This window comes from Xenopus laevis, chromosome 8S (genome assembly GCF_017654675.1).
Source record: "Xenopus laevis strain J_2021 chromosome 8S, Xenopus_laevis_v10.1, whole genome shotgun sequence".
In the NCBI taxonomy this organism is placed as follows: Eukaryota; Metazoa; Chordata; class Amphibia; order Anura; family Pipidae; genus Xenopus; species Xenopus laevis.
Genome location: NC_054386.1, coordinates 292,409 through 305,249, shown reverse-complemented (window position 1 = coordinate 305,249; position 12,841 = coordinate 292,409). Strand labels below are relative to the sequence as shown.

Below are 12,841 nucleotides of genomic sequence, written 5' to 3'. Positions count from 1 at the left end.
ACAAGAGCGAGGCTTGGAATACAAACTTCACCGCAGACAGGCCACAGGGAGGCTTGGAACCCAATCCGGCCAGCGATGACGCTTTCTATGGCACCACCCCTTTAACCAAGTCCCACCCCGTCCCTTCAGCCAATTGCAAGCTGCTCCGGGTCAGGCGCAGCTCCGCCCTTCGGACCCCGCTGCTTCGGTTGCTGATAGGAAGCTGGACTTCGGTGTGACGCAGCCGTAGGCTCCGGTGAAGGTGACCGATGACGATTCTGCCCAAGAAGAAGCCGCCTCCACCCCCGGACCCAGAGGCAAATGGGGAGCGGAGCGGCTCCGGGGCACCCGACTCGCACTCTCGCTCTGGGGCCCGACCCCGCTCCTCCCCGCCCCCGCGCTGGGCCTACCCCGGGAACCCCTCATCCACCGCCGAGCGACACACTCAGCAAGTGTCTCCTCCCCCGGGCAGCGCCACGTCTGGCGGAGCCGGGCCCTTGGGAGACGGAGCTTTGGGCTCGTGTTGTTGTTGTAACGGCGCGGGGGCGGGCGGCTGCTGCTCGGGGCCTGGGCACAGTAAGAGGAGGAGACAAGTGCTGAGTGCGGGGCCCGGGGCCACAGGAAACTGCCCGGATACAGACGATGGAGCCGGGAACAACAGCGAGGATGAGTATGAGACTGCGGCCCAAACACAACACTTGGACCCCGACACTGCTGAGCAGGTAAGAGCCTCACGTCTGTCATTGGCTCGTCCTCATAGTGGCCCCTAATGTCCTGGGGAAGTTGTGTGACGTGTACGTGACGTGTGTGTGTGACGTGTACGTGACGTGTGTATAATGGGACTGATGAGAAATTGTCTCTCACTGGGGTTCATGATCCAGTCGCCTGATCTGAGCCTGTAGCTGCCCCTGGATGAGAGTTGTATTTGGGGGTACACTGGTACCTTGGGGCCCTTATTGTTCACAGCCGTCTGTGCTTCCCCCCAGCAGGAGCTCTGCTTTGAGAAGACTCTGAGCGACAAGAAGGGCTTCATTATCAAACAGATGAAGGAGGATGGTGCCTGTCTGTTCAGAGCTGTGGGTGAGTCCCCCATTATTTGTACAACGCCCCCCGAATATTTCTTGCTGCCCGATACTTGTGCACCCCCAATTGCACCATTCTCTGCTGTGGGTGTAGTTCTGCTCTCCCCAAATCCTGCCAACTCCTCCCCCCTCTCTGTGCAGCTACTTCATTACTACCAGTGGCCCCATTGATACAGAATTATATTATATCTAGCTGTCAGTTCTCAGCTATAAGTCTTTTCTGCGGCTCCTCCTCTTCCTGTGTCTCTTTCTCTATTGGATAAATGTGAGACCCTCCGTAAGGTATTGGCGTTGCTCCTAATCTTTGCTTTACATTCCCTGCTTGTGAGCCCCCACTGTGAGCGCGCTCTATTCAGCATGGCCAGCGGTTTTTACCTCAGTCTGGACAACTTCAGGAGCACATCCCTGTCAATACCTTACCCCTCTCTGTTAGGCTTCGGTGTTCGTCTGTCGTTTTTAAGTGGTTTGTGTAAGCATTGCTGCAGTACGCCTACTATACGTCACTCCCGCCTCAACTATACGTCACTCCCGCCCCAACTATACGTCACTCCCGCCCCAACTATACGTCACTCCCGCCCCAACTATACGTCACTCCCGCCCCAACTATACGTCACTCCCGCCCCAACTATACGTCACTCCCGCCCCAACTATACGTCACTCCCGCCCCAACTATACGTCACTCCCGCCCCAACTATACGTCACTCCCGCCCCCAACTATACCTCACTCCCGCCCCAACTATACCTCACTCCCGCCCCAACTATACCTCACTCCCGCCCCTACTACACCTCACTCCCGCCTCAACTATACCTCACTCCCGCCCCAACTATACCTCACTCCCGCCTCACTAGGCTCCAGCAGCGACAAAATTAGCTGCACATCGATTGATGGCACTTTAGTGACATCACCGCACAGTGTGAGAGGAGATTCAGCAGCGGCTAAGTACTCTGTTTCTCAGCCTGACTTATAAAGCCTATTCCTTGCTTATTGTTACAATGGCGCAATCTAAAGAACTGGTGGATTTGATTGAGGATTTATCTGCACAACCTGTTAAGCCCAAAAAGTCCAGTCAAAAAGAGACTTAAAAGGAAGGAGATTTCTACATCTCGCTCTCCACCTTGTCTGCGCCGAATGATTAGCTCAGTATATTCCTCTGAATCAGATGCTGACCTGTACCAACCTAATAGCGCAGCTTTAGTACATACTATACAGGAACCTGACACACCGCCTCAATTTTCACCTGGACCAGCTAATCCAGCTCCTAACTCTACACAATCTAAACCACCAGAGGCTGCTGCCTCTACGCACTCAGCCCCTACTAATCAGCAGTTTGCTCACTTTATGGGATGGCTGCAGTCACATATTCAATCATCAGTTCAACAAGCTGTAACCAGTCAAAAGCAGCCTTCAACAAGTTCTAAATACAAGCACAAGTCTGACACTAAATTGCCTGACACATCTCACTCTAGCTCTGAGTCTGATTCACAAAGCAACTTGTCTGATTCAGATAATTCCTTATCAGATGAGGCTTCTTCTACTAAACAGCCTGATGACATTAAGTTACTGCTTAAGTACCTTTGTGAAACATTAGAAATCAAAGAGACACAACCTCCTGTGTCCAAAATAGACAAGATACTAGGAAATGCACATAAGAAGGGCAGGTCCTTCCCTATTAGCAGATCTGTTACTCAGAATATCTCTGAAGAATGGTCTGATCCAGATAAGTGTAACACTATTTCACATACATTACACACCAAATATCCTGTGGCTGAGGAATTTAAAGAAATTAGTATAAATCCCCAAAAGTTGACTCCGCTATTGTGCATTTGTCTAGAAACACTACACTTCCTTCTGAGGATGCTGGATCATTCCAAGATCCAATGGATAAAAAGATGGAGTCTGCACTTAAGCGTGATTTTATTCATTTTGCAGCCATCCTCGGCATCTCTCGGTGTAGCTCACACAGCACATTTTTGGTGTCAGGAACTTAGGAAAGTCCCTTCTAACTCAAATTCAGAAGCAAATATCATATTAGATAAACTCAGTTTAGCACTCTCATTCCTCAGTGATGCTTTGGTCGAAATAACGAAACTGGCAACTAGATCAACAACAGCATCTATCACAGCGTGTAGAACATTTTCGTTGAGACAGAGGTCATGTGATGCGCCATCCAAGAACAGGTTGGTTTCCCTTAAATTCGAGGGATCTCTATTATTCAGACCAGAACTTGAAAAGATAATTTCAGAGGTAACTGGAGGGAAAGGAGCTTTCCTACCTCAGGGTAAAAGACCATGCAAAGAGTTTCACAAGCGTAATTTTCACCACTACTCTAGATCATCTAACAGAGGTAGATCCACTGCACCTCAGTCCTCCAACAGAAAGTTCAAATCCTGGCAGACACATCCAAAATTTTCCAGGAAGGAAGGACCAACTAAGACTCCGGATTCCTGACTCCACAACACTAAAAACACTCTAAAGGTCGGCGGCAGACTTCAAAAGTTTGCTCAAAATTGTCAAAATTCCATTTCAGATCCATGTGTGCTAAACATAGTAGTGTCAGGTCACAAAATATTTTTCAACAAATTTCCACCAACCTCCAGATTTGTCCCATCAAGGACTTCCACAGAGCCAGTCAAGGCAGCAGCCATGACTGCAATCCTTCACGAGCTTCTAGAGAAAGGAGTAGTGCCTCAAAAGGAACAATTCTAGGGTTTCTACTCAAATCTTTTTTTTTAGTACCAAAGAATAATGGTGGTTTTTGCCCAATTCTAAACGTGCACCCTTTCAACAAATTTGATCAATAACAACAGCCATACCACAAGCGGCGTTCATGACCAAAGTAGACCTGAAGGATGCATACCTTCATATCCTAATTCATTCAGCTCACAAAAATGTTCTGAGATTTTTCCTTAACCAGCAACATTTTCAGTTTCAAGCTATTCCCTTTGGCCTAACATCGGCACCAGTGGTCTTCACAAAGGTACTAGGAGCACTAATAGCAACTATTCAATCCCTAGGAGTGCATCTATCTTTATCTAGACATTTTGGTTTTTGCAGAATCATTTGACAAGGCTGTCAAACATACTTAAATTTGTATTCGTCCGCCAGCACCAATAGTCCTTTCCACAGACGCAAGAAGATAGTCTTATTATGCTAGATCCAGTTAGAGCCTATAAGACTTATGTAGAAAGGACACAGTCTCTTAGACAGTCAGATGCCCTATTTGTCCTATTTGGCGGTCACAGAGCAGATTTACCCGCGTCTAAAAGGACCATAGAAAGATGGATAGTTGACTCCCTTTCCTATTCAAGCGACGGAATGCCCCCTCCACTATCACTCAGGGCTCATTCCATAAGGAAGGTCAACACATCCTGGGCTTTCCAACATGAGACTTCTATAGAAGCAATATGTCAAACAGCTACCTAGGCATCCCCACATACCAAATCTCTCCAAACCCCCCAAATCTCTCCAAACCCCCATCCTTCTCCCTGACTTCCTAGCTATTCCCACTGCATGATTATAGGGCTGCCATTCCCAGCTTTTCCCTTCTCTCTGTATGGATGTAGGGTTAGAATTCCCAGCCTTTCCCTTCTCTCTTTATGGATGTTGAGTTACAATTCCCATTTCTCTGTATGGATGAAGGGATAGAATTCCCAGTATTTCCATTCTCTCTCTATGGATGTAGGGTTAGAATTTCCAGTTGGTGTTGGAGTTCATATGTCATGACAGAAAGGGTTAACAGGAATACTATATTTATTTTCTTAATTGATTAAATGGAATGAACTCTGTGCTTATTCTCTGGCCACTCCAGGGTTAGGGCACCCCATGGTGCAGAAAGGCTGCTGGATATATTTCTTTCCCACTTCTACACTGCCTATAATTTTATCCAGAGTATTCCCCGGGGAAACACATGCCTCCCATCCTGAGTAAAAGGCAGTAGGAAAGAGTTTTTTTCCGGAAAAGCCTATCCTACTGGAATGTTTTACTAGCTGCTCTTGTGAAGTGCCTGTAAGTCTGACACAGTGTGTGGATTCACAGAATACACCGGCACAACGTGGGTATTACTAGCAGGTTTAACCTTGCTCGTTAATTGCGGATGCAACGTTTCGGGGCGTGACCCCTTTCTCAAGCATACCGGATATTAGTGCACATAGGAATTTAAAAGCATAGCAAGCTAATTAGTGAAAGGTGTTACATTCAATTAATGACAATAAGTACAAATGCATAAATAAAGGCCAATAGAAAAATTAGTCCAAACTACAAAAAATTATTGGAAAAAATCCATGAAAAATCTTTGAAAAAAAATATATTTGAAAAAAAATTTTTTGAAAATGTGACAAAAAATTACGGTGTTCGTTTTGTAAAAATATATAAAAACGAATAAAAATATATTTCAGTCCATTCTTGTGCTACTTATATTTATATTGATACAAAACTGTGTTCAACAATAATTATTGAATAAATTATTGAAAATGTAACGAGTTTTTTTCCGGAAAAGCCTATCCTACTGGAATGTTTTACTTGCTGCTCTTGTGAAGTGCCTGTAAGTCTGACACAGTGTGTGGATTCCACATGTATCTGGTCTGTTCTCCCATCATGCTCCCCTTCTTTGGCTCTCAGTGGCCACTTCAGTCTCTTGGCCTACCTATTGGCCAGGTGCCCTGGAAACATCTGGTGCTGTACAGGGGTTGGGTAGCTGGGGGGATCTTTGGGGGGTGGCTGGTCTGGATATTGTGCATTCTTGAGTGGGTGGGGGAGAGACCCCTAAGCTGAAGACCTGGGGGGGATCCTTTTGGGGGAAGGGGGCAGTTGGGTCAGACCCTTTGGGCTGGGTCAGTGAACCTCTATGCCATGGGGAGAGGGGGGGGGGCTCTGAGCTCAAGGCCAGGGTGGACCCTTGTGGGGGTAGTTGGGTTGGACCCTGTGTGCTCTAGGCTTAGGGGGGGCCCCACATACATCTCCATAACTCCTTTCCATGTTGCATGTGTTGCAGCGGATCAGGTGTATGGCGACCAGGATATGCACGAGGTTGTGCGCAAGCATTGCATGGATTACTTGGTGAGTGACCCCAGCGCCAGGGATTAGGGCCCTTAACCCCCTCATTCCCGGATTAACCCCTCCCTTCTCTTTTGTCTCCTGGCCCCAGATGAAGAACGCCGACTACTTCTCAAATTATGTGACTGAAGATTTTACCACCTACATCAACCGCAAACGGAAAAACAATTGTCATGGCAACCACATTGAGATGCAGGCCATGGCGGAGATGTACAATCGGCCAGTGGAGGTGTATCAGTATGGAACAGGTACTACCCTGATACCTATGTGCATGCTGCGAGTTCAGCCCCACCCTGTAGCGTTTGCTGCAGGTGCTATAGTCTTGCATTGGAGTGTGTCTGACCCCACTGTGCATGCTGGGAGTCCCACTGTCCATCACTGCTGTGGAGGGCATCTGGCTATTGGGAATAAGTGGCACTGACATTACCCTGCAGAGGGGCAGTTGGGATGGATAGGGGTGCTCATGGGGGCTCCACTAACTGCTTAATTTGCTCTTTGCTCAGAACCAATCAACACATTTCATGGCATTCAGAAAAATGAAGATGAACCAATCAGAGTCAGTTACCATCGGAACATTCACTACAACTCCGTAGTAAACCCTAACAAGGCCACGATTGGCGTGGGGCTGGGCCTGCCGTCTTTTAAACCTGGGGTGAGTCAGCTGGAGGGGCTGATACGGTGCCTTAGAGGGTGGGATAAGGTTCTGATATGTGAGACTCCCAGGTGTGGATAATTGGGCAGCCATGACAGTTTATATAAAATATGGTGTTATGTGGTTGTGGCCTTGTCCCAACTCTCACACTTTGCCCAATAGAGGGGACACTGTTTCATAGCACAGCAGTGGGATTAAGAGTAGATTCACCAGAGTAGGCTCATACAGACACCAACATGCACTGAAATATATTGTCCCTTGACTCTCCAATGCTCCACCCCTTGGCCTCAACTCCATATTCCATTGGTCCTGGCAACACACTGGGCATTGTGGGTTGAGGAGACGGGGGGTTGGGGTCTCACACTGTGTATGAGGTTGGGGTCTAAGGTGTGTTCTTTCACAGTATGCGGAGCAGTCCCTCATGAAGAGCGCCATCAGAACCTCAGAGGAGTCCTGGATAGAGCAACAGATGTTAGAAGATAAGAAAAGGGCCACCGACTGGGAGGCCACCAATGAGGCCATAGAGGAGCAAGTGGCGCGGGAGTCCTACCTGCAGTGGCTGCGGGACCAGGAGAAACAAGCCAGACAGGTGCCTGTCACTACTACACCCTGCAGCATTTTCCACATCTGCCGCCTCCTCCTTAAAGGAGAAGGAACCCCTAAAAATGAATATAACCAAAGATGCCATGTTTTCTATAGTGAACTTATTGCACGAGGCTAAAGTTTGAGCTTGTCAATAGCAGCAATGATCCAGGACTTCAAACTTGTCACAGGGGGTCACCATCTTGGAAAGTGTCTGTGACACTCACATGCTCAGTGGGCTCTGATTGGCTGTTGAGAAGCTAAGCTTAGGGCTCGTCACTAATTATCCAGCAGCAGAAAATGAGCTTCCCTGGCTGTAATATAAGCTGATGCTACAGGTTTGCTGATTATTCCATTCTGATGCTAATTGCACTGGTTTCTGTGCTGCCATGTAGTAATTATGTGTATTAATTACTAATCAGCCTTATATTGTGACATTTCTATTCTATGTGTACTGTATATTGTGAGTGGCTCCCTAAGCTCAGTAAGTGACAGCAGCACAGAGCATGTGAATCAGTGAATCAGCAGAAAAGAAGATGGGGAGCTACTGGGGCATCTTTGGAGACACAGATCTTTACTGCTAAAGGGCTGCGGTTGCCTTGGGCTGGTACAGAAGCACAAAACATCATGTACAACATTTCTACCTACTTCTTTAGTTTAACTTTCCTTGTCCTTCATGCTCCAGACATCTGCTCTCTATAATCTCATACATTCTTTCTGCCTCTTTATTCCCCAAACCCCTCAATTCCTTCTGCTCCCCTATAACCCAATGTACTTTTTTTATCCCCCCAGCCGCGCAAAGCCAGTGCAACATGCAGTTCTGCGACTGCGGCAGCATGCAGTGGGCTGGAGGAATGGAGCGGCAGATCCCCAAGACAGCGCAGTACAGCAGGGTCCCCTGAGCACCCCGACCTGCATGCAGAATTATGTATGAAGCCGCCATCCCCAGGGGCCCCACTTATATTAGGCAAGCCACCGTCCCCTTGCGCCCCAGGTAATAAGTTTGTTGGGGGTCAGTTCCTCCATGGGAGTGAAGGTGTTGGGGCTCTTCATGGGGACTGCTGGCCACTATAATTCTGCATAGAGGATTGTGGTAAAGTTTCTCTCTTGAATTGGCCACGGGGTCTGTAGGTGGCACTTTGATTTCAACTCATACGTCTTAGTGTCTGGGCAGAATCGCTTACACTGGCGCTGTAGGGGCAATAAAGAGTTTGGCTAGAGCAGTTGCTGGCTGTGACCATTCCCTCGGGGGCTGTGACCATACCCTGGGGGGGGGGGCTGTGACCATACCCTGGGGGGGGGGCTGTGACCATACCCTGGGGGGGGGGCTGTGACCATACCCTGGGGGGGGCTGTGACCATACCCTCAGATTGCAAGTGTTTTGCTTTGTCGTTGTTGCCGTAGGCCCTAGCAACCAGATGAGCACAGGAGCTGACCGAGCAACGTCCCCGCTTGTGTCCTTGTACCCGGCCCTGGAATGCAGAGCAATCATGCAGCACATGTCGCCCACAGCGTTTGGTGAGTGAGGGAAAAACTGCGGGTGGGGTTAATGGATTCATTGTGCCACCTACTGACTGTCAATCTCCCCTCCCCCCAGGGCTAAAGGATTGGGACAATGATGAAATTCTTGCGTCTGTATTAGCCGCATCCCAGCAGGAATACCTGGACACCATGAAGAAGAGCACCCTGAGAAGAGAGTCCTCCCCGGATCACAGCTGATGTCATGAGACTGAGCCCCTCCTCCCAATCTGTGCAGTGCACAGCCCCTCCCTGCTTGCCTCTGCTCCGCCCCCTCCATCCTCACCCAGACGCCACTTTTTATCTTTCACTGACTGTCAGCTCCGACACCCTGGGCTCTTTTTGTAAATGTCCTTTTCCTATTAAGCCATAGAGACTTGTGTAGCTGCATGTTACTGGCAACTCAGCACCCTCCTTTGTGCCCCCTGGCATATGCCGCAACTGCCAGTCCAGCAACCAAGGGGACATTTAAGCCACACCTCCTTCCTATGCCCTTTTCAGGGGCCCTGTGACTTTGGTTTGGCACTTTTTTTCTTTCTGGCAGGAGGGGGAGTGTTTTTTTTATATATATATATATATATATATATATATATATATATATATATATATATATATATATATATATATATATATATATATATATATATATATATATATATATATATATATATATATATATATATATATATATATATATATATATATATATATATATATATATATATATATATATATATTTTTTTTTTTTTTTAATTTTAGTTCTAATGAAAGACTGAGTGTGAGTGGGCACTGCCCGGAGCTTCCCCCCCCCCCACAAACCACTTTTCTAACTGACTGAGTTCTCTTCTTCTGTTCGTACCTGATTGAGGGAACGCTCCGGCGCTCGGGAATGACTTTCTTATTAGAAAAAATATGGGGAAAAGAAACTGTGTGGCGTGAGTCTTTGGTGGGAAATTGGTGCCTCTCTGTGTGTAAGGCAAAGCTTGTGCCATCCTGATCTGTGTGGGGCTGGGCTATGTCACATGACCTCGTGTGCAAATGTGCCACTGCCCGGGGGGAGGTTTGCCAGGCAGCCTGAGGGGCTAGGGGTAAGGGATGGGATATGTGCCGTATGTAGCCGCACCCACAGGTAAAAATCATATCTATAGAAATTTGGCACAGAATTTTTTCTAGAGGCAACGCCCAATTATGTGGACACGTCCCCCCCTAAACCAGGATGGCACAGTGGCAATTTCATGTATCACTACCCATAGCATGGTGGCAATTTCAAGTATAAATACCTGTAGTAGGATGGCAATTTCACGTATAAATGGAGGCAGCCTGTCAGGCATTCTAGTCACGTGTAGTAAAAACTGTAGTCTCTTCTCCATCCTGATCACACTCTGATCTCCCCCATTCTATCTCTGTCCTGGATCGCAATTTCACATATCTATACCCATAGTAGGATGCCAATTTTATGTATAACTACCCCTATCAGGATGCCAATTTCACGTATACCCGTATCAGGATGGCAATTTCACGTATGAATACCCGTAGTAGGATGGCAAGTTCACATAAATACCGGTAGCAGGATGGCACAGTGGCAATTTCAAGTATAAATACCAGTAGCAGGATGGCAATTTCACGTATAAATTCTAGTCCCGCGTAGTAAAAAGCTGTAGTCTCTTCTCTATCCTGATCACACTGATCTCCCCCATCCTTTCTCTGTCCTGGTCACAAATCAAGTTTCCATCTCCGTTCCTTGTCAAAGTGTATATTTGACTCCTGTGCTCCGAGATCCCACCTCCATCATTGTATTGTTCCTTCTCCTCCCTCTGTTCTCTGTCCTTCTGTCCCTCTGTACTTTTTCACACAAACCTCCCCCTCTTTCTGTACTTGTAATGTAGTGCTCCTTGTTACAGCACATATTTCATGTCTGTGCTCCAACCTGTCAGTTTCACACACTTAGGGGCAGATTTATTAAGCTCAAGTGAATTTTCAAAGTTAAAAAAGTTTGAATTTCAAAGTAATTTTTTGGGTACTTCGACCATCGAATAGGCTACTACAACCTTCGATTCGAAGTAAAAATCGTTTGACTATTCGACCATTCGATAATCAAAGTACTGTCTCTTTAAAAAAACTTCGACTTCAATACTTCGCCAACTTAAACCTGCAGAAGTGTTATGTTAGCCTATGGGGACCTTCCAGAGCAATTTTCTAAGTTTTTTTTACTTTCGAAGGATAATCGTACGATAAAATCGTACGATTCGGAGTACGATCCTACGATCGGAATACGATCATACGATGAATAAAATCCTCCGACTTCGAATGTCGGAGGATTCTATTCGATGGTTGAATTTCGAAGTATTTTCCACTTCAAAATTCGACCCTTGATAAATCTGCCCCTTAATATAATATGCAGGGATTCTGTGTTGATTAAATACAATTCATATAACGATATGAGGTGAAATCTGTGCCCCCCCTGCAGCAAATGGTACAGCTTCCCTGTCGGTCTGTTGCTGGCCTGGGCTGAACCACTCATCAGAAGGGGGGGACTCCTGTAAGTTTAGAATAGAACAGCTGCTGCCAGACACTAATGAATAGATGCCATTAATAGTTATCGTTTCCTGTGTTACTTCACATGGCAGTAAGGGAAAGGTTCGAGAATTAACTACGTCTCCCCCTCCCAGATGTGACTGTATAGTAACTTGCTTTCTCTATTCCCACTCACTAGTCACTACTAAACACAGACAGACAGACAGGTCGTTGGGATATGTAGCCTGACACTGAACTTATAACGGGATGTCCACTTCAACCGACTTAAAGTGTAGCAGACCGCACCATCAATAGATATGTTTAAAAAGCCTTTATTTGTTTCTCATGGCTTTATGGTCTGGACAGATACAACGTTTCAGGCCAATACGTGGCCCTTTAACACATGATCAGACCTCTTTATACTATTGGACATAGCACCATCTATTGCCTTAAACACAATTAAAATACAAATACAATGAATCATATCTACATATTGTTGGTGGAACACTTCCATCCACAAGTAAAGAATTGCTTCCAAGTTCCAAAATGTGTAAAAATAAAAACCCAGTTAAAAACAATTTCGGAATATTGAGTGCAGATCATATTCCCGGTTTAGGCCATGGGGTTCTGCGGTGTCTAAATGGCGTTTCCACCAAGTTTTCCTCCTTAACCGTTCCTTGTTTCTATCCCCTCCTAGGCAGAATGTTGGTACATTATCAATAACTTGGAACTTTAATTGTTGGATCCCATGCCAACAGATTGATCCATTACCTTTTTTTTAAAATATATTTTATTCATATTTCATTATAGAAAGACAAGCATTTTATAAGATGAAATTTAAACCTAAAATAAGCAAATTAACTATAAATTAAATACAAATACCATAAACATGAATCAATATCACTGAGATTAATCATTCAGAGTCATAACAGATCAGCTAGAATATAATAACAAATTATCAAGTATCCAAGGAACAGTCAAGAATATTATTGAGTTTAACTCTTTCTATAGCATCTAATGTTTGGGGGAAAAAAATCTTTTAGATATAAACAAAGCAATTCTGTATATTTTCAACTCTATAACTAATTGCCTCATTAGTAAAAAGAGTTTTAACTCCATTAAAACCTCATTTAAAGAAGGCAAAGATTTTTCAATCCAATTTTTAAATATAACTCTGTGAGCTGAAGCCAATACCAACTTTATAAATTTTGAGATATGGGCAGAACTGAAATCTTTGGATTGTCGAACTAATGATCCCAGATCTATAGAGTTAGTCAACCCAAAAAAGGCATCTTGGAATTTAAAATATTACTTAATTTTCAACATCTGTCCAAAATGTTTTTATCTCTCCACATTCCCAAAGCAGATGGAAAGAGTTTGGAGAAGGAAATTCACATTTTGGGCAAATATTGAGGAAACTAGTATTTTTAGATTTAAAATGAAACCCTTTGTATGCTAAAT

General features: G+C 45.5%; 1 protein-coding gene across 2 annotated transcripts; it reads left to right on the top strand.

Annotated features, from left to right (window-relative positions):
* The first annotated feature begins 112 nt into the window (after positions 1-112).
* On the top strand, positions 113-9,788 carry otud5.S (OTU deubiquitinase 5 S homeolog). Of its 2 annotated transcripts, NM_001086849.1 has the most exon segments (10): positions 198-701; positions 966-1,059; positions 6,053-6,117; positions 6,206-6,362; positions 6,618-6,766; positions 7,170-7,355; positions 8,141-8,342; positions 8,753-8,866; positions 8,946-9,472; positions 9,610-9,788. In NM_001086849.1, coding segments are annotated over 9 exon segments (1,542 nt in total). In that variant the 5' UTR covers positions 198-248; the 3' UTR covers positions 9,068-9,472; positions 9,610-9,788.
* The last annotated feature ends 3,053 nt before the right edge of the window (positions 9,789-12,841 follow it).